General features: G+C 35.7%; 1 protein-coding gene across 10 annotated transcripts in view; it reads left to right on the forward strand.

Annotated features, from left to right (window-relative positions):
• The window catches only part of KIF13A (kinesin family member 13A), a 262629-nt gene that overhangs the window by 123355 nt on the left and 116233 nt on the right, over nt 1-23041 (forward strand). For all 10 annotated transcript variants that reach the window (XM_074207196.1, XM_074207200.1, XM_074207201.1 and 7 more), the window contains exons 5-6: nt 18907-18999; nt 22826-23006. In XM_074207196.1, the coding sequence (XP_074063297.1) occupies nt 18907-18999; nt 22826-23006 (274 nt within the window). The remainder of the gene's footprint in view (nt 1-18906; nt 19000-22825; nt 23007-23041) is intronic.

Genomic DNA, 23041 nt, shown 5'->3' on the forward strand with positions numbered 1-23041 from the left:
AGGAGGGGAATGAAGCCAGAGACTGCCAAACTCTGCCCCTGGGGTTCTGACCATATTCAAATCCTGATCACAGGCTAGGCGCCCCCCCCCACCTCAGCCCCGTGGCAGAGAGGGGCGCTTATGGTCATTCACAGACCAGGAGGGAGGACAGAGCCTTACACACTGAGATCCTTATGGGAGTGTCCCAAAAGCTCAGGAAATATGTTGCCTGTGAGCCCAAGAAGGATCAAAACACTCAGTCTGAAGATGAGGAAACACAAGCTCCTGCATCTAAAGACTCCAAGAAAAACAGAAACTGGGCTCAGGCTATGACAGAGCTCAAAAAAGACTTTGAAAATCAGATGAGAGAGTTAGAAGAAAAACTGGGGAAAGAAATGAGAGAGATGCAAGAAAAACATGAAAATGAAGTCAGCAGCTTAGTCAAGGAAATCCAAAAAAATGCTGAAGAAAATAGCATGCTAAAAACCAGCTTAGGTCAAATGGATAAAGCAGTTCAAAAAGTTATTGAGGAGAAGAATGCCTTAAAAAAGCAGGATTGGCCAGATAGAAAAAGAGATAAAAAAGCTCTCTGAGGAAAACAAATCCTTCAGACAAAGAATACAACTCAGGGAGATTGCTGAAATTATGAGAAATCAGAACTCAATACTTAAAAACCAAAAGAATGAAAAATTGGAAGAAAATGTGAAACATCACATTGAAAAAACAACTGATATAGAAAAACAGATTTAGGAAAGATAATTTAAAAATTACTGTAATACCTGAAATTCATGATCAGGAAAAGAGCCTTGACATCATTTTCAAAGAATTACCACAGGGAAATTGCCCTGATATCCTAGGAGCAGAGGGCAAAATAGAAATGGAGAATCCACCGATCCCCCCAAGAAAGAGATCCCAAAAAACAAACCCCCAGGAATATTATAGCCAAGTTCCAGAACTCCCAAGTCAAAGAGAAAATATTACAAGCAGCCAGAAAGACACAATTCAGATACCATGGAGCTGCAGTCAGGATCACACAGGACTTAGCAGCAACTACATTAAAAGCTCATAGGGCTTGGAATATAATATAGTGGAAGGTAAAAGAGCTTAGAATGCAACTGAGAATCAACTACCCAGCAAAACTGAATGTCCTTTTCCAGGGAAATAGATGGACTTTCAATGAACCAGGGGAATTTCAAATGTGCCTGTGGGAATGGCCAGAACTGAACAGAAGGTTTGATCTTCAAATACAGGACTCAGGTGAAACATAGAGATTGGAGGAGAAGGGGAGAATATGAGGCACTTAATTATGATGAACTACATGTATTCCTGTATAGAAAAATGATACTGACAATACTCATATGAACCTTCTCATTTAATAGAGCAGATAGAAGGAGCTTTTATAGATGAAGCACAGGAGAAAGCTGAATTTGAAGATAAAATATGGTGTAAAAATGGAGTCAATAGAAAAAAAGGGAAATATAATGGGATAAAGAAAAAGGAGAGGGGTAATAGACCAAGATATTTCATATAATAAGATTTTTCTTTGTTACAATGAGCTATTGCAATGATATGGAAGGGGGGGAAGGCAAGGGGGAATGAGGGAATCTTTGCTCTCATCAGAGGTGGCTAGGAGAGGAAACAGCATATATACTCAATGGGGTATAGGAATCTGGAGTAAGAAGGGGGGGGGGACAGGGGGAAGGGGTGGGGATGTGAATGAAGGAGGAGAGGATGGACCATGGGGGGAGAGTGGTCAGATATAACACATTTTTTTTTTTACTTCTTGCAAGGGGCTGGGATTGGATGGCCTGCCCAGGACCATAGGGCCAGGTGGATGCTGGGCCTAAAGGGTGGTAAGGGGGCTCAGGGCCTCTTGGCCCCAGGACCAGGGATCTGTGTGCTGCACAACTCAGATAACCCTACAGCAGAGTCAGAGTGAAAGGAGAGAGAAAATATAGTACATGAAAGTGGAGAAATACGAAAGGAGGGAGTTGTGATCAGCAATGGCAACTGTGGAAAAATATGGAAGTAACTTTTGTGATGGACTTACCATAAAGAATGTGATCCACCTGCGACAGAGTTGGTGGTGTTGGAACACAGACTGAATCACATTTTTTATTATTACTATTTTTTGGGGGGGTGCAGGGCAAATGGGGCTGGGTGGCCTGCCTGGAGGCCGCATAGCGGGGTGATCGTTGGGTGTCTGAGGCTGGATTTGGACCCAGGTGATCCTGGCTCAAGGACCAGTGCTCTGTCCACCACCCAGCCGCCCCTACTATTATTACTATTTTATTTTATTTTATTTTGGGTCTTTTTTTCTTTTTTTTTTGGTTTTTGCAGGGCAGTGGGGTTGGGGTAGCTTGCATATCACACAGCTGGGGTGATTGTTGGGTGTACGGGGTCAGATATGGGCTTGGGTGCTCCTGGCTCCAGGGCTGGTGCTCCGTCCATTGCACCACCTGGCCACCTACAATTATTACTATTATTTTTTTTAATTTTAATTTTTTTCTCTCCCCTTTACTTTGTCACTCAAGCAAGTCTATATTTTTGGGGGGGAGGGGGTATTTCATTTACTCTTAAACAAGATTTTGTTAATGTATAACAAAATTGTACAAAATGAGAATAAATAAATATTAAATTTTAAAAAATCTTTATATTGAGAAGCCATGTCAGTAGAATATGAAAAATTGACACCCATCCTGTTGAGTTTAACAGGACTTGTGTACAATAAGTAAAGGTGAACTTACAGGACCATTTTCAAAACCTGCTTCCAACTCCTATCAATGTTTCAGTCCTTCTGTATCATATTTTCCAAACTGCTTTGGTGCTTCACTCTGAAAACTTGTTCAGCCTATTAACAGATCCAAGGTTGGTTGGAGTTACATGACAGCCATGAGTCTGTGTTACTTGCCCCTTGGTGACCTGACTGGCTGATTTGCTAAAGCTAGGAGACTCAACTCTCCTTTCTCCTCCACTCTAGTATTTAGGGGGTCATCTATTGAAAGAAGAAAATAAAATCGGACCCGGGCTAAATTCTTCTTGACTGAGTAAAACGTTCTTGGAGTTGATGGGGAAAAAAAAAAGTGGTGTCACACTGATTAGCCACACAATAAAGCATAGGTGTAAATATTCTTAATGTTTTTCTCTTTTAGAGTATCTTCTCATAGACAATTCAATTGCTGAACTACACCCTCTTTGATAACATAGAAGAGTTTAATGTTATCTTTTCCACATTGTGTAGTACATATCATTTACATCTTTTAAAGCAGAATTAAAACAAACACCAAATCTCACATGGTCATTTAACGTTATATGGTGCTTTTGACAAGAAAAAGAATATCATTAGTGTAGTAACAGTCTACTTCATCATGTGTGTTTTTGGGGTGTTTTTTTAAGTGCAAGTCCTTTACTTCAGTGTGAGAGATTTTCACAGCCGTGTTGTACAGGTTAAAATAATTGAGGTTAGAAGTAGGGAAGGGGGAAGCACACATGGTTCTTTGGTTTTGTTTTGGGGTTTTTTTGGTTTTTGCAAGGCAGTGGAGTTAAGTGACTTGCCCAGACCGCTTTTGGACTCAGGTCCTCCTGATTCCAGGGCCAGTGCTCTATCCACTGTGCCATCTAGCTGATCCTCATAATTTTTATTATATATAATTCCCCCCCTACAAGTAACACCCCCTCTGATCCATATAGGTAGCGAAGTGGTGTGCTGGGTAGGTACAGTGGGCTTGGAACAGGGCAGTTAAATTCACCTGAGTTGTATGACCCTGGGCAAATCACTTAACCTCAGTTCCTGGAGCTATAAAATGAGGCTGGTAGCTAATAGCCTCGTGGCATCATTGTGAAGATCAAATGAGATAATATCTATAATCCACTTAACATAGTATCTGGCACTTAGTAGACACTAAATAAAATTTATTCCCTTCCCTTCTCCTGGTGTAGCTAGTACAAAGAACAATGAAAGTCACTTATAAATTTGTTGTGTGTGTGTGTGTGTGTGTGTGTGTGTGTGTGTGTGTGTGTGTGTGTGTGTGTGTGAGACATTATATATATATCAGGGAGTGCTGTTGATCTTTTTCTTTGTTTAATTGTAAGCTGCATATTACTTGAAGAAATGCTGAATAAGGTTCAGAAATAAAATACACAAGTACAATTACTTTTAAAAATAAAAATTAAAAATCAAAAGCATATGTTAATTTCCCATGGAAATTGACATAATATTTATGTAACACTTCTGACATGATGCTGACCAATCTTTTCATCTACAACAGAAACAAGCAAGTTTACCAAATAGCAATATCATATTAGAACTTCATTTTTTCTATTAACAATTTTATGGCAATTTATATTTTTATATTTGATTTCTTCCTTCCTTTAGGAAATGTTGCATCAATTTAAATAATTGCAAGCTGTCTATTGCCATGAACACTATCCTTTTTTTTTAAGGTTTTTGCAAGGCAATGGGGTTAAGTGGCTTGCCCAAGGCCACACAGCTAGGTAATTATTAAGTGTCTGAGACCAGATTTGAACCCAGATACTCCTGACTCCAGGGCCAGTGCTCTATCCACTTCACCACCTAGCCGCCCCTCTTCCTTATTTTCTTTGCTTAAGATAATCTACAAATGGGAGAAAATCTAAATGTTTTTTCCTGAAAGTATAATAATAAATGTTATGCCTAAGATGGTATATAGTTATGACAGAATAATTTAAAACTAACACTATACACCATATAATACAACATAATATACAACAGTAAATCACATCCAATTTCATTCTTTTACAGATAAGGAAACTGAGACTCAAATATGGTGATGTTATTTCCTCAAAATCATTTGAGTAGCCCTTTCTAGATCTAAATCTTATCTTATAAATCCAGTCCCTCATGAAAAAGTCTATTACTAATTATTATTTTCTTTTGGTAGTATTCTCCCTAAGCTCTATGTATCTAAACTTATTACTCTGTAAAATAGATTGAATATGATATGCTCCCTTAAGATAACTACACCTTAGAAAGATTCAGAGTATACAAAAATCAAGTGGTGGTGTTCCCTGAATTTAATAAGAGCTATAGACCTTCATGATTCACTGATCAAAATTTTCTTGATATATTCTATGACTGTCATTTTTCCTACTTCAAAAACTGTACAGTCTATGTTATAAACTTAATTCCTGCCTCATAGTATGCTGTGATATAGCAATAACTGTCCCTTTTTTTTCTTTTTCTTTTCTTTTTTTGGTTTTTTTTTTTTTTTTGCAAAGCAGTAAGGGTTAAATGACTTGCCCAGATTCACACAGACAGTAAGCATTAAGTATCTGAGATTGGATTTGAATTCAAATCCTCCTGATTCCAGGGTCAGCACTCTATCCACTGTACCACCTAGATGCCCCATCTTTCTTTTCTGAATTCTAGTTAAAAATCTTTCTCCTTGCTCCCATCCCATTCATTTTATGGACTTGGCAGAGTACTCTTAACTCTGCTTTCCTTGCCTTTCCACTATAGAGTCAATCAATCAATCAGTCAGGGAAGGAAGGAAGGAAGCCTATCACTTTCAAAATTGTCTTTAAGAAGAACTGTAGGGGCAGCTAGGTGACCTGGTGGATAAAGCACTGGCCCTGGAGTTGGGAGGACCTGAGTTCAAATCCAGCCTAGTTGTATGACCTTGGGCAAGTCACTTGACCACATTGTATTTAATAAATAAAATTTAAAGAAAAAGAAAAAAAGAAAAACTGTGCCCCCAAAGACTGATTGCCTAACCAAACTCAATCTAGAAATTATTGCTGTATCATGTAAAACTCCAATATTGAGTCAAGGTATTCTAAAGTTGTACACTTATTCTTGATTTGTACATATAATTTTGGAAAAGACAACTTCATGAAATTATTTTAAATACAATTAAATTGACAAATGTTGTCACCCTTATTACTGAGTTGATAAATCCAAAATTAAAAGTAGGATCTGAGCCAAACAATGGCCATATTTTTGTCTGTAGTATTTTTTGTCTCCAGTATTTGGGAGGAGAAAGAAGGGAAGAGGAACTTTTTAAGTTTTACTTTTGTTTATTTAAACCAGCACCCAATAACAGGTACAGTGATAAAGTGTGGGCCTGGAGACAGAGGGTTTGAGATTAAATCTAGTCTTAGATACTAAATAGCAGTGTGATATCAGGAAAGTCCCTTAGCTCTGTTCTCCTCAGTTTCCCGAATGCTACCTTTCAGTGTTGCTATGAGATTAAATGAGATGATATTTGTAAAGAACTTAACAGAACTTCTGGCATGTGGTAAGCATTTACAAATGTTTCTTCCTTCCTATCCACCATACACACATTTCTCCCATCACCTCTCCTCATCTCTGACCTCCCACAGATACCCAGATATATATTGGCAAATGTTTAACAACTAGCTCTTCGGAGGCGGCTAGGTGACACAGTGGATAGAGCACTGGCCTTGGAGTCAGGAGTATCTGAGTTCAAATCTGGCCTCAGACACTTAATAATTACTTAGCCATGTGGCCTTGGGCAAGCCACTTAACCCCACTGCCTTGCAAAAAAAAAACCAAAAAAACAAAAACAACTAGCTCTCCAGAAGGAAATACAAATAATGTATATGTAACAACTTTTTAAAAAATATATATTTTACTTTTTTAAAAAAATCATATATATATGTATATGTATATGTATATGTAAAGATAATTTTTAATTTTGTTTTTGTTTTTGCAAGGGAGCGGGATTAAGTGACTTGCCCTAGGTCACACAACTAGGTAATTGTTAACTAGATTTGAACTCAGGTTCTCCTGGCTCCAGGGCCAGTGCTCTATCCACTGTGCCACCTTGCTGCTCCGGTTTTTTAATATTCTTTTATTTATTTATTTATTTTGCATTATTACAATATTCTTGTTGTGAGAGTAAACATAAATTCCCCCTCCCCCCCAAAAAAGATGAGAAATCTAAAGAATAGTGAGAGGAAAAAAATTGTACTTCAGTCTGCGTTCAGAATCTAATGGCTCTGTCTCTGGGATGAATTAATTGCCTTCTTTATCATGAGTCTACCAAAGAAGCTGCTTCAATATTTTTCCCATAGTTGCTATTACTAGTTGTATTTTCCTCCACTCTATTCCTTCCCACTCTCATTTATTCTATTCTTTCTCCTTTCACCTTATCCCTGTTCAAAAGTATGTTGTATCTGAGTACCCTCTCCCACTATCTTCCCTCTCTTCACCTTTTCCCTCTTCCCTTCCTCCCCCCTTCCCCCCCTTATCCCATCCCTTTCTTCTCATTTTTCTCTAGGGTAAGATAGATTTCTGTAATCTATTGTGTACGTTACTTCCTTTCTGAACCATTTCTGATGAGAATGAAGGCCCACACATTCCCCCTCACCTTCTCCTGTTCCACTCTAGTCAAAAAAAGCTTTTTTCTTGATTCTCATGTGAAATATCTTAGCCCCTTCTTCCTCTCCTTTCTCTTCCTCCCAACACTTTCCTTTATCACCCCTTGACTCCATCTTTTTACTATATTATATTATTGTATTGCATTTCTTCCTGTGCTTTGTCTATATATACTCCTTCTAACAGCTCTTATTAATGAGAAAGTTCACATGAGTTATATTAGTATCTTCTTCTCGTGCAGGAATACAAACAGTTCAACATCATTAAGTTCCTCATAATTAGTCCCTCTTATCTGCCCTCTCTATGGTTCACCTAAGTCCTGTACTTGGAGATCAAACTTTCCGTTCATCTGGTTGTTTCAGTAGGAAAGTTTAAAAGCCCCTGTTTCATTGAAAGTCCATCTTTTCCCCTGAAAGGTTATATTCAGTTTTGCTGGGTAGTTGATTCTTGGTTGTAAACCAAGATCTTTTCCCTTCCAGAATATCATATTCCAAGCCCTATAAGTCCTTAATGCCAGATCCTGTGTAATCCTGACTATAGGACCACAATAGTTGAGTTGTTTGTTTCTGGCAGCTTTTAGTATTTTCTCTTTGACTTGGGAGATTTGGAATTTGGCGATATTGTTCCTGGAAGTTTTTCTTTTGGGATCTCTTATGGGAGGTGATAGGTGAAGTCCCTCAATTTCTATTCTGCCTTCTGCTTCTAGGATCTCAGGGCAATTTTGCTGTATTGTTTCTTGAAAAATGAAGCCTAGGCTCTTTTTCTGGTCATGACTTTCAGGTAGACCAATAATTTTAAAATTGTCTCTTCCGGATCTATTTTTTGAGGTCAGTTTTTTTCCCAATGAAATATTTCATATTTTCTTCTAATTTGAGGGGTTTTTTGGTACAGTTTTATTTCTTCTTGATTTCTCACAGTCATCAGCTTCCTTTGGTTCCATTCTTCATTTGATGATGTTATTTTGTTCAGAGAGTTTTTTAAATCTCCTTTTCCAGCTGGCCAATTCTGCTTTTTTTTTTAAGGCATTCTCCTCATTTTGCTTTTTGTTTTGCTTTTTCCATATGGCCTAAATTTTTTTTAGGTTTTTGCAAGGCAAATGGGGTTAAGTGGCTTGCTCAAGGCTACACAGCTAGGTAATTATGAAGTGTCTGAGACCAGATTTGAACTCAGGTACTCCTGACTCCAGGGCCAGTGCTCTATCCATTGTGCCACTTAGCCACCCCTCTAAACTAGTTTTTAACATATTATTTTTTCCAGTTTTTTGTATTTCTTTCACCAAGCTGCTGATTTGATTTTCATGATTTATCTGCATCACTCTCATTTCTCCTCCCAATTTTCCCTCTACCTCCCTTAATTGCTTTACAAAGTCTTTTTTGAACTCATCCATAGCCTGAGCCCACTTTCTATTTCTCTTGGAAGTTTTTGAGTATAGACACTTCAGTTTTTGTCGTCTTCTGAATCTTCCATGGGACCAAAATAATTTTCTGTGGTCAGATTCTTTTTTTTTTCTTTTGTTTGCTCATTTCCTCAGCCTGTGACTGATTTACCGCACTTCCAAGGCTTTGGTGGGTTTTGGGGACAACCCACAGAGACCTTAATTCCTCCACAGTCTTATGAGAGCTTTTGACTGTTCTCTTGCCTGTGCTTTGGTATGCGCTGACCACAGGCCCTCCCCTCTGCCCTGGAACTGTGAAGAGAATCCCTGCTTGGCTCTGGAGCCCAAACTGCAATCTGGATTTGGGTATGGGCAAACAACTGATCCTGCCCCAGGGAGAGCAGTGAGACCTCTACAGTCCCCAACCTCCTTACCATCTGTGCGCTGTGCTCTGGAGGTGTAGGCTAGTTTCCCCAATTCCCACTGCAGGTTCTCACCACAGGGCTGCTCTGAGGCCAGCGCTTACTCTTCACTCACTCTGCACTCACTCTGGCATGCCAGAGTTCTCTCATCTTCTCCTTCAAGCTGTTCTCAGTGATTCTGGGGCCAGGAGGTCTGGAAACTGCCCCCTCTGCCTTGGTGCCCCCCGGGATCTAGGCATCTCAGCGGCTTTTCCAGCCCCCCAATCCCAGTGAAACACACCTTTCTCACAGAACTTCTAAGTTGTCTTGTACTGGGAAATTGTATTGCTCAGTCTTTCTGTGGGTTCTGCCCCTCTAAATTTTGGCTGGAGTCATAATTTGACAACTTTTGGAGTTTTTCGGGGGAATGAGTTTCCAGGAATTCCTGCCTTCACATGGCCATCTTGGCTCCACCCCCTTTTAAATATTCTCTTAAAAAAATTAAATTCCAAATATTCTCTCTCTTCCTCAATTCCCCCCTTCCTGATACAGTACAAATTTGATATGGGTTATATATGTTCAATCATGTAAAACATATTACCATCCATATTAGTCATGTTGTGAAAGAAGACAGATCCAAAGGGAGAAAAAAATATGAAAAAATGCAGAAAATGAAAAATAGTCTGCTTAGATCTGCATTCAGACTGCATCAGTTCTTTTTCTGGAGGTGGATACAACACATTTTTAAATTTAATATTCATTGTTAACATTTTCCCCACCTTTTTTCTTAATTCTAGAAATATCAGACTCTAATCCCATTCGGTAAACTCTAACGACATCATATCCAGGAGCAAATATAAATTATCTCTTAAGTATTCAAAGTCCTTCATAACCCAACCCACCCTTTATCTTTCCAATCTTTAATACCTTATGGTCCCCACTTCAATCAATGACACTGGAGTTCTTGCTGTTCTTCCATGAAGAAACTCCATTTCTCAGCTTGAAGCATTTTCTCTTTCTATTTCCCATACCTGGAATATTCTTTCTTCTCTCTACCTGTCTTCTCTGGCTTCTTTCAAATCCCAGTTAAAATCCCAACTTCTACAGGAAGCTTTTTTTTAACCCCCTCTTAATTCTAGAGCTTTCCCTCTACTAATTATTTTCTCTTTATTCTGTATTTAACTTATCTGTACATAGGTACTTCTTTGTTACCCCTCCATGCCCCCCTAGTTAGACTGAACTTCTTGAGAATAAGAACTTTTTTGCCTTTATTTATATCCACAGTGCTAAGCATTAAGTAATATACTTAATATTTATTGACTGATTGACTATCTTTGGCACAAACTTGCTATGTAACTTTGGGCCAGTCTCTTAACAACCCAGTTCTCTGAAGGCAATTCTCTAAAATTGAAGCTGATGAATGGTTACTAATTTGTAATTAGGAGACAGAATTTCTTCAATGTAGTATCTTGACAGCCAGTGAAAACATTGGTAAAATTGAAAAAACAAATAAATGCCAAAACAAACAAAACCAAAACTGAATAATTCCATCCCAGTTTCCTTTCCACCTTTATTTCTCCCATTTTGCTGCTTCCAGAGATAGAAGTCCTGGCATAGAGAAAAGACTGTCTTGGTTACCCATTTCCCAGTAGGCAGTGAGTAAGCAGCTTGGAGTCCATTAGTTGTCTCAGGAGGGAGGGGTTAGTACCAGTGAGGCAGCCCAAGGGTATTAGTTTTTAAAAAAGGCTATATCAAACATGACTCAAGGTTGAGTGACTCAGACCTAAGATTGTGTTTGCAAAAATGTCAAACCATGAAGTTCTCTCCATGTTGTTTTGACTGTGTCTTGTGCGTAACCATATTAAGGCCTTGGTTAAGCTCCCTCCATATAGCTACAGAAGGACTAATAATAAACCCCATTATAAGGGAATTAACATTATGGTCATGGTTATTAACCAGTAAGGCTAGAGTAGCTTTGTGGCCTCACTGTAGCTGGGCATTGAGAGCTTGCAGCTGTAAAATGGCCATGGGCCTCAGAACCCAGGCCAAAGAAAGGCATCTCTTCTAATTTTTTGGCATCTGCTGTGCTGAAAAAGCCACAGGCCTCTTGGTCCTTTCAGTGATCTGACTTTGCTCAGTTTGTCTCAAGCTAGAACAAATACGCATAGATCCTTCTGTTAGTAACAAAATTAGTCCCTGCAGGACTTCCGAATTGTGTTTCACAGTGTTTCTCCCCACCCCATTCCCCATAGAATTTCATTTTATCTGCATTCATCCATACAGCTGGAAACATTTAGGTTGGAGATATTGAATCTTTTATAATGCCCACCTGCAAATTACCTAAACTCTTAAAAAGTCAAGTGCATTCCTAGATCTCTTTCTCTTCCAATACAAATCTGGAAATTATGTAAGAAAACATCAGATTTCTGGGCCAACTGGGATCCCATCAAGAAAGGATGAGTAGTTTTGAAATATACTTAACAGGCAAGATTTGTGGGTTAAGTTTAAGGAGATCCACAACTTGAGACTTTTTTTTACTTATAGACAAAAGCAATCTAAAAGGATTTTTCAGATTGGAAAGGTAGCCTGACATAACCAATGAGCCTATACATCAGCATAAAGATTAAGGGGAAGTTCATAGAAAAGATGAGAATTTAGTCATCTATTAATCCATGATTCTACATGGTTTTGTTACTGTAACTTGTATATCTTTCTGGCATCTTAAGATCTGGGATTTTTTTCACCATCACTGGGTAGGAAAAAAAATACTTTGATTTCCAAGAGATAAAGAAAATCAGACATTTATTGGCAGACCCAAATTTAATCTCATTTGGATTTTGAGAGTATAGAAAGTTTCCTCAGCAAAAAGGTATGTATTTGGCACACCTTGTTATACCGAATGATTCACAGTGTTTGTCTCAGCCTGTCTGAATTTCAAAGTAGTACCTCTGAGACAAGAGAATAATTACCTTGATGATTCTGTTTGAAGCCTTTTTAAGTCCTCTATGGAACAGTATCTTCTGTTTTTTCCCTTTTTTATTTTAAAAAAAGTTTGATTTTACTATTTTAAAACTTGCATTTATTCTAAATTTGTCATGCATAATACTATATACATTTCAGATTCTGTTCATTTACTTAAGAATTGTACTGTAGTACATTTAGGCAATTGAACTTAGATGACAAAAAGGAATACATTCCAAGGTGTGTTAACCACATAATTTGTAAGATTGGTTTCTGTAAATATTGTAGCACATATTGAAATATGTAGCACTTAACTGAAAAATAGGAAATATATGTTACATACTGAAAATGGGAGAATTAGTCTACATTCTCATTTATAGATGAGGAAACAGACTTCAGAAATGTACTGGCTTGCCTTTATATTGATTAAAATTTATCCAGAGACTGCAGATTTTTTGTTAAAAATCTATGGCAGGGGTGGCTTGGTGCACAGTGGATAGAGCACCAGCCTTGGAGTCAGGAGTACCTGAGTTCAAATCCGGTATCAGACACTTAATAATTACCTAGCTGTGTGGCCTTGGGCAAGCCACTTAACCCCACTGCCTTGCCAAAAAAAACTGGCAACAAATAAAAGAAAAGGGAAAAAACTATGTCAGAATTCCCTTTGCTCTTACAAGCTTTAAAAAATGGTTAAATGTCACAAAGTTAACAAATGCCTCCATTATCTTTGAAAGCTGGCTTAGATGTTATCTGATTATATATCTACAGCTGGAAGGAAGCTTAGGAATTATAAACTATATGCCCTTGTTTTACAAATGTTAAAGACAGAGTCTAGAGAGTTTAAATGACTTCTCTAAAGTCACTCACCTGAATAGAAAGTGACAAAACTAAGATCTGATCTCAAGTTCTCAGACTCAAAAACCACCATACCAATATATTGAATAGATTCTTTATTGTTTATTTTTTAAGTTCAGTTGTTTGTTGTTGAATTGTTTTTCAGTCATGCCTGTCCCTTCATGGTTTTCTTGACAAAGATACTGCAGTGATTTCCCTTTTCCTTCTCCAGTTCATTTTACAAATGAAGAAACTAAGGCATATAGGATTAAGTGACTTGCCCAGGGTCCCAGAGTTAGTAAATTTCTAAGAACAGATTTGAATTCAGGAAAAGGATTCTCTGACTCCAAGCTCAGTAATCTATCTGCTGTACCACCTAGTTGCTCAGTTGCTATTTGACTATTTATTTTAGTTACTTAATTTTTTTCTTTGTATTTCTATTCTAGCAGAAGTTTCTAGGGTTCTAGTTTCTGTACTTCTATTCAGTACCATAATAAGCTCATATAATAATGACATAGATATATTTGTAGGAACTGATTTTTACTTGGACATTCAATTGTTGAGTAATGTCTGTGGAGAAAGATATAGATCAACAAGAGGTGGGTTGGTTAAGGTTTAGAGCAGGCATCCTTGAGCTGAATCTGGTGGCATGGCTAGAAATTGAGCAGTTAAAAAGAATGAAGAAAGATATTCCCAGGCATAGAAAACTGTATGAGGCATGTGAGTGGAGAAATGTAGTAATTGTTAAAAAGAACAGAAAGAAGTACAGCTTAAATTAAAATTTAGAGCATATATGGTAAATTAATAATATGAAGGAAGACTGGAAACTTGGGGTGGATAAAATAGAGAGCCTTGAATGCCAGGCAAAGGAATTTGAATTTTATTTATAGGGAAAAAGGGAACTACATAGAAGTTTTTTTCCTGATTAAAAAAACATAACTTGATCCATGCTTAAAATAGATTATTCTGGGATCATTGTAAAGAATCAGTACAAAGGCTAGATTGAATGGGAACAGAATAAAGGTGAGCAGTGAATTAAAAATGATTATAATAGTCTAGGTCGGGGGGGCGTCTAGGATTATAATAATCTAGGAGGTTGGGACTTGACCTCACAATGGAGGTTCTGGAAAAAAATTCACCAATCAGAAGAGGAAATTGCAGGTGTAAAGAGATCTTCCAGGATAAGACTACTGGAGCATGGAAGAGAATTCTGGAGTGTTAGGAGTGGAGGTGAGAAAGAAGAGAAAATATTAAGTTAGACTTTTGACATGTTCAATTTAAACTGCTGCTGGAAAATACAGGCATAAATGTCCTATAGACAACTTGTAATTTGGATTTGGAAATTGTACTGTTTGGCTCTAGGCAGAGATGTAGAAATGGGAATTAACTGCACAGAAGTGACAGGGTGGAAATGTATGAGATTGCCAAAAGAGAAAATGCAAGAGATGGAAGAGGATATGGAAGTGATTAATTTAGATGAAGAGTGGGCAAACTACATCCTACCTCATGGATCAAATATTGTAGCAACTAAGAATAGTTTGCCAATCCCTGGATTAGAGTAGATTTGAAAGAGTTGATATTGGATGGCCCTAATCTTCTCAGGAAGATAGAAGATTTTTTTATTGTTCTCTTTAAAAACAATAGTCTAAATTGTTTAATAGAAAATAAAAAGTATATATATATATATATATATATATATATATATATATATATATATTTTAAATGAACTTGTCAAATGAATACATATTCTCATTGCCTCACTGAACCACTCTATAACTTTTTCTTATAATTTTTTCCTGTATACTATCATAAGCAGATTTTCTAGCAAATACAGAATATTTGAACTGTACTGTGTTACCTCTGATACAAAATATTTTGTATCAGAGGTAACAGTACAATTATGAGTATAATGCAATGTAAGAAAAATGTTTTCTGCAAATAAACATCTTTTATTTGTATAACAGTTTATATAATCCTTAATATAAACTTGATAGACTCATCCATATGATTTAATTGTATCTCTCAGTTTCACCATGCCAAGATATTATTGTAGTTATGCATTAACAAATAGTAAATTATTCCTGTGTTGACATATCTGGTCTTAGTCTGATGATTTATTTATTTAACTACATCTATTCTACTCTTCTGGAATATTTTAGTATTTAACAGGGGTGTTAAAAAATTTATATCTAACCTTGGAACAAAGTGTAAACTCAAGCAAAGTTTATGTGTCAGTCTCAACAATTTTTAAAATGCATATTCTAGTAGTCCCTGTTGGGAGATGGAGTTTTCAAATAAATAGTGCATTCATTGGGTTGAGAATCTAGGATCATTAATTAAGAGCATACTGTCTCACAAATACCATGAAAGACAATGTGGATACAAACAAAAATGGGAGGCTTGACCCTCAAGCAACTTCCATTCTATCTGAGGTGACATATAAGCAGAAAAGTGCATACAAAAAGAATGCAAGATAATTTTGTGAGAAAGCAACTGGGGACATTAGAATAAGCCTCATGTTGAAGGTGGCATTTAGAATGAGGGCAGAATCACAAAGAGCAGTGGATAGAAGCTGGAAAGTAGCAAATTATACTTGATTTAAGGGAAAACTTACTAGCAACTAGAGCTATCTGTAAGCAAAATGGATTACTTTGGGATTCCATGATTTATATTGATGTGACATTATCAGGAGAGTATTGGTGTTAAAAGGATAGTGTTTGGGGCAGCTAGGTAGTGCAGTGGATAAAGCACTGGCCCTGGAGTCAGGAGTTACCTGGGTTCAAAACCAGACTCAGACACTTAATAATTACCTAGCTATGTGGCCTTGGGCAAGCCACTTAACCCCATTGCCTTGCAAAAACCTTTAAAAAAAAGCATAGTGTTCATGGCAATAGACAGCTTGCAATTATTTAAATTGATGCAACATTTCCTAAATGTGATCTCCTGATTAACTTGGGACCCAGTTCACTGTCCATCTACTGTAATCCCTTTCCTATGTTTACATACATGCTAACAAATGAACTTAAGGGGTTGCTAGTCCAATGACTTGTCATAGATGGTATAACAAACATTTCTACTTTGTTTTTCTGATTAGAATGATTTCTTTTACATTAACCATTGCTCTCATTGAGATGTTATATTGCTTAGTTCATTCATTAATTAGACTATATGGTATATAAATTTTGAATTATTATTTATTCATGAAATCAGACTTTTCATCTTTTTAAAGTCTAATAATTCATGTTCCTGAATGTATTTGAAATGAATAAAATTGCATATGTTTAAATCTCAAATTTAGATTTCTCATTTATTTACTCATGTTTTTATAAATAAATCTAAATCTATGTGCTTTATTTTTTTAATACTCACTCTTATCTGATTTATATCAAAATGGAGAGGGCACAAAACTACTGATTTGGCAAATAAAGTTCTTTGTTCAAAAATATCAATTAGAATACTTATTGAAGGTTTTTATTTAAATATTTTTGCATTATTTTCATTGTAGCCTGAGAGACTGTCCTCTCCATGACTTAGTCTCTCAGCTCCCTTCATTCAGGAAGCATGACAAAAAGCATGACATGCTTTTGACAGAACATCAAATATCCCAGAAGAAAATATCCTTTCCCATTCTAACCTACTTTAGCTTGAAGATTGGGCACTGCTCTTGATTTGGTGCAGAAATATGTATTGATACTTGATTGCATTGTTCAGGTCATTTCTGTAACATCCTTCCTCTGTAATGCCTCCTGTAGTGGATTAAATATCTCATGTTTAATCATCAGTCTTCTAGAATCATTGGTGGTCACTGAATTGATCATAGTTTTTACAAACTTCAGTTTTTTTTTTACCATGTTATTGCATAAATTGTTCTTCTGGGTCTCTGTTTTATTCATCAGTTAAAATTATTCATTTTTTAATATTGATCTTACAGTATTTTGTTTCTACTACTCACTTTACTCTGTCAGTTTGTATGTCTTTGCATCTTTATTTGAAATCATTTATTTCCTCATTTCTTATAGTATTCATAGTCACATATGCCACAGTTTATTCAGTCATTCATCAATTGATGGGCACCCCCTCAGTTTCTACTTTTTTTGCCACTACAAAAAGAGTTGTAATAAATATTTTTATACATAAAGGATTTTTTCTTCTCTCTTTGATCTCTTTGGAGTATAAATCTAAATTGCTTTTCAGAATTGTGTATCCTTTAACAGTTCCATTAACATACATCATTATTGCTATTTTCCCACAGCTCCTCTAACATTCAGTCAGTGAATTAACATTTATTAAGAGCTTCCTATGTGCCAGGCCCTTATCATTTTCCTTTTTTTGTCATCTTTGCCACATTGATAGGTATAAAGTGGAACCTCAGAATTGCTTTAATGTGTGTTTCTTTAATTAGTAATTATTTAGAGCACTTGTTTTTAATATGACTATAGAAAGCTTGAGTTTTTTTTCCCTTAAGAGCTGACTTCACATTCTTAACTATTTGTCATTTGTGGAATATCTTTTATTCTTTTAAATTTGAACCAATTTTTTATATTTCTAAGAAATGAGATATCTTTTTTACAGAAACTTATTGCAAAAATATTTTCCCAGTTGTCTTTTATTTATAGCTTTATGTGACTTTTTTCTACAAAAACCTTTTAATTTTATGTACTCAAAATTACCTACTTCATTTTCTGTGATCCTTTCTATCCTTTACTTGGTCATGAAATATTTTCCTATCTATGTCATCTATTGTAAATTTTTCCCAACTCTTCCCTCCCTTAATTATTTCCTATTAATCATATACATTGTTTTGCTTGTAGTTCTTACTTACTAATGACAGATGCTGTGTGCATGCTGTCTTCTCTATTTCAGAGCAAATATTGCTTTTTGCCTTTTTTTTTTATTTGTAGCACTATTCCTAGTACATAGAAGGTACTTCATAAATGCTTATTGATTATCTCACTGACTACTGGACATAGTACATAGTAGGTATTTTATAAATGTTTATTGACTATCTCACTGACTACTGGGCCATAATGAAATCACAAATTTTTGAAGCAACTCTTTCTATCAAAGGTGTTCTTTTTTGCAGATAAATATTTTGTTGTGTGTCTCTACCTTCAAAATTTATTCTTCACAGCTCCTACTTCTATTTTGTAACTAAATGATTAGAGTGGATGGAACACTGGTCTTGGAGACAGGAAAGTCTAGATCAAATCCTGAGTCAAATACTAACTGTATGACTCTTCCCAAGTCACTTCTGTCTGCCTTAATTCTAACCTCTGTAAAATGGGGCAAGTGACACCATCTCTCTCAGAGGATTGTTGTGAAATTACATATACAAAGCCCTTCAAAGGGTATCCCAAGATTTTGTGATAACTTTTATAAATGCTAGCTATTATTATCAGCATCATAAGTTTGTCATCCAGTTACTCCAACCAATTTGGTCTTATAGCTTGTAATATTTAGTCTTACCACTTTTTTTGCCTCTATTTTTCTCTCCTTAACCGAAAACTCAACACCTTCCTCCTTACAATTGTGAATTTCCATAAGGTGATTCATTTATTGGTGCACAATGCTATACTGCCTTCTTTACTCCTGTCTCTTCCTCTTGACCAAGGAATACCTTTCTATTGCCATATTCTGGCTGTTAGTGTTATCTTAACAAATCTCCCCATGAAGTCATATTGTGTTCTGCAAGTTAAATATTTCTAATTCACTTATTAGTTATGGCTCATCTTTTGGATAACAGATATCAGAAACATTATAATTTTTTTCTTTTTTGCCCATAATTATTATCCCAAGGAAATTAATGAGCATATTTGCTGCTGTTCTTCTATTTTGGCCACTCCTATAATTTCTCTTGTGCATATATATATTCCATATTGTTCAAAGGAAATGTTTTTTCTTTGTTGTCAGAAACTTTGCTCATGTTTTCAGGGGACTGGTTTTTGACTAATAGTTTAGTCTTTTTTTTTTTTTGACAGGTCAAGAAGTAGTCTTCAAATGCCTTGGAGAAGGAATTCTTGAAAAAGCCTTTCAGGGATACAATGCATGTATTTTTGCCTATGGGCAGACAGGTAAGAATTTTCATTTTGTAATCAAGTATAGTAAGTATTTAGTTTCAAGAATGTATTTTTACAATACACCTTTGTCAGAAAGAATTGTGGGGTTTAAACAAAGACCAAAGACTTTACCTTCAACTTTTTTTAAAAAAGTTATATATTACATACTTTTCTATCTCTTATATTTCGTTTTCCTTAAGGATGTGATTTTTCTCCCAACACATTCAATTTTGATCAATGTATAGCATGGAAACAATGTAAAGACTATTAAACTGCCTTCTGTGGGTAGTAGGGGGAGAGAGGTGAGATTGGGGGAAAATTGTAAAAAAATTTTTTAATTTAAAAAAAATACACCTTTATCATCACCAAATGTTACAAATCAGAATTTGATTTATTATTTTGTTGATTAGCTATACTTAAGAAAATGATGAATAATATATTAATAGTGAGGATTAAATTCCAAAGTGTTTCTGGACTTAAGTAAGTGATGGAGAAAATTTTAATAATGCAGATTAAATTTAAAAGTAAGTTGTGAATACATTTTTTCTGCCTAGAAGGGACCTCAGACATCATCTTGACTAATATCCTCATTTTTTTAGATGAAGAAACTAAGATGCATAAAGTATTCTAGAAAGGTGACCTATTATTATTTACTTAAAGGAATCTGTGACTTCATTGTTGTGGGTCTTCCTTCCAGTGGTACAGATTTCAATGAATACATATCTCATTCTGTGCTATTCTTGTCCATTTCCTTGCATAAGTCCTCCGATAGGAAATTCATATAATGTATTGCGTCTCCTTCAAGCTTTTGACATATTGTGAACACCAGCTTGTATGATGTCTGTGATTATCTCTTTTTCTAACCATAGAGTTCTAGTGATAACTTTTATGCTGCTGTTTCTGCAAAATTCCCCATTATTACTACTGACCAAAAAAAAATATTTAGCTTGACAAATTTTGCCACTTATCCTTTTAAATCAGTCACACAAGTGGTTAAATATAATCAAATCCTGATTATTTGTATACAAATTAACCATGTTTAGTCTTATTCTCCCAAATTATAATTTGGGAGCTGTCCCGAGGGTCTTATTGATAGTCCATCCATTTTTATTGTCTTATATTTTGTTTTCAAACATCCCATTTTCCCAACAGTATCACTACTGGATGCTTAAAATTATTGTCCCAGTAGGCATTGTATAAATGCCCAAGATCCTACAGCAAAGAACTACTTTAAGTAAACATTTTCTAAAACTGTTTTAGAATCCTGTAGCTACACCAGAAAAAAAAAACTCATGAGGTCATCTGATACAACCCTATCATTTTATGCATGAGAAAATTGAGGCTCAGAGAGGTTTAGTAGTATTAAGTACCAGAATCAGATTTTGAACCTGACTCCTATTACTCCAAGTTTCATAATCTTTCCATTATACCCTGTTGCTTCTGTTGGGTTATAATGGTAAGGAGACTGTATAGGAGTCAGGAAGCTTGGATTTTAGATTTGTCTCCACATTAACTATATGTTTGGTCCTAAGTAATAAATATTTAAATTCTTTATCTAAATAAATATCTACATCTGTAAAATGGAAGTAATTTTACATTGCCTTCCTATCTCAAATAGTTAGTTTAAAGAGCTGGTAAAAGTAGAAGATATTCAATCACAATTATTAAGCACCAACACTGTGCCAAATTCTTAAGTTAAACATTGGGAATATTAAAAGAGGCAAAAAGACAGTCCCTACCCTCAAAAAGTTCAGTCTAATGGGGGAGACAATAAACAAAAATTTGTCCATAAGCTGCATAAAAGATAAATTGCACACAATCATAGAAGGAAGGCTTCTTGTCAAAGATGGGATTTTAGCTAGGACTTGAAGGAATCCAGGAAATCAAGATGAGGAAGAGAGAATTCCAGACTCAAAGAATTGCCAGTAAAAATGCAGAGTTGAAAGAAACTTTTCAATGTATATTGTACTTCCCTCTCCAAAAAAGATGTTTTATTGATATCTGATTCATGTTTAGGAATATACATCCATGCTAATTAGGCTCAGATTCTGTGCCTTAAAAGAAAGTGACCAGACTCAAAAAAAGTAATAGACTGTGAACAGATGATACTTTTCAATAAAATTGAGAATGTGATCCTCTATCCTCTCTTAAACACCTGATTCATCACTAATATTGAGTACAAACACAGGTAATTAGAGAGCCAGTAAAATGTCTGGAGACATTTCTTGAATTGAATATCTTGGAAATTTTCTAAATTTATCCTTAAGATTACATACAAAATTTTAAATTTCTAGTTGTCATGTATGACTCTTAGTGACCCTATTTGGAATTTTTTTGGCAAGGATACTAGAGTGGTTTGCCAGTTTCTTCTCCAGTTCATTTTACATATGAGGAAACTGAAGCAGAGTTAAGTGACTTACCCAAGGTCACAAAGATGAGGTCAGATTTGAACTCAGGAAAATGGGTCTTTTGATTCCAGGCCTGACACTCTTACTATACCACCCAATTTAAAACTATATATTCATAGTAGTCAATAAATATTCATTAAGTATCTATTAAGTGCCAGCAAGTGTGGGAGAGCAGAGTGCAGTATCTTTCTTCATTATCCAAATATCCTTATAAACATCCTTATAAAAGGATGTACTCAAGCACTGTTCTAACAGGGAATGAGGTCAGATTTGGTAAAGATCTGGTAAAAGTAGAAGATATTCAATCACAGCCATTTATTAAGCACCAACACTGTGCCAAATTCTTAAGTTAAACATTGGGAATATTAAAAGAGGCAAAAAGACAGTCCCTACCCTCAAAAAGTTCAGTCTAATGGGGGAGACGATAAACAAAAATTTGTCCATAAGCTGCATACAAGATAAACTGCACACAATCATAGAAGGAAGGCTTCTTGTCAAACAAGTTTCTTGTTTGCCCTGCTGAAACAAAGCATGCTATACTTTTTTTGTCTTCCTGTAAATCTGTTTTATAAAATAATCAAATAATAATATGTTCCTCAAAAATATAAAATAATTTTTTCTCATCCAACCTGTGATTTATTTTTTAAAATATTATGGTCATTTTATAGCCTGTTAAGTGATTTCTGCCTCTGGTTCCTTACATCCTTTCAAATTATCCTTGTTTCCCAAAAGAAAAATAGAAACCTGATTCCCTCAGGTGGAGTGAGTCTATTTGTCCACCAATTCATAAGTATTTTTCAAGTCAGTGCCAGAATCTGTGCTCAGCATAGCAAAAATGAAATGGCCTTTGTCCTCAACAAGATTATATTCTATCAAGGGAAACAGTATGTTCTCATACAAATAGATTTAGAGTTCAGACCGAGTAAGCTAAGACCCTCTGGGGGAGAGATAAGCAAGAGGCAATAGCAGATAAGGGAAATAGGCACACTAGTAGAGGTGAAAAAGAACTACATTCCAGCCCTGGAAAGAATTTATGTAAAAGCATAGAGATGAAAGATGAAATATCAGCCAGTTTGGCATGAAGAAAAAATAATAAAATATACTTATCATCTACATTGGATTTCTGAGGAATGTGCCATTTTGTTCCATAAGAATGAAAGTTGGGTTGGCTAGGTGGTGCAGTGGATAGAACACTGGTCCTGGAGTCAGGAGGACCTGAGTTCAAGTCCAACCTCAGATACTTCATAATTATGCAGCTGTGTGACCTTGGGCAAGTCACTTAACCCCATTGCCTTAAATAAAAAATAAAAAAAAGAATGAAAGTCATATATTAAATACTCAAACACACATATATAGAACACACAAGTATATTTAGAATATTCATATCATTCATTTTCATCCTTCTCTATACCTCTCTGATTGTTTTTCTTTAGGTTCAGGAAAATCCTTTTCAATGATGGGCAATGCTGAGCAGCTGGGCTTAATTCCACGACTGTGTTGTGCTTTATTTCAAAGAATCTCTTTGGAACAAAATGAATCACAGATATTTAAAGTAGAAGTGTCATATATGGAAATCTATAATGAAAAAGTTCGGGATCTTTTAGATCCCAAAGGGTGAGTCATTGTTTGAAATTAAATATTTTTAAATC

Source organism: Macrotis lagotis, chromosome X (assembly GCF_037893015.1).
Source record: "Macrotis lagotis isolate mMagLag1 chromosome X, bilby.v1.9.chrom.fasta, whole genome shotgun sequence".
In the NCBI taxonomy this organism is placed as follows: Eukaryota; Metazoa; Chordata; class Mammalia; order Peramelemorphia; family Peramelidae; genus Macrotis; species Macrotis lagotis.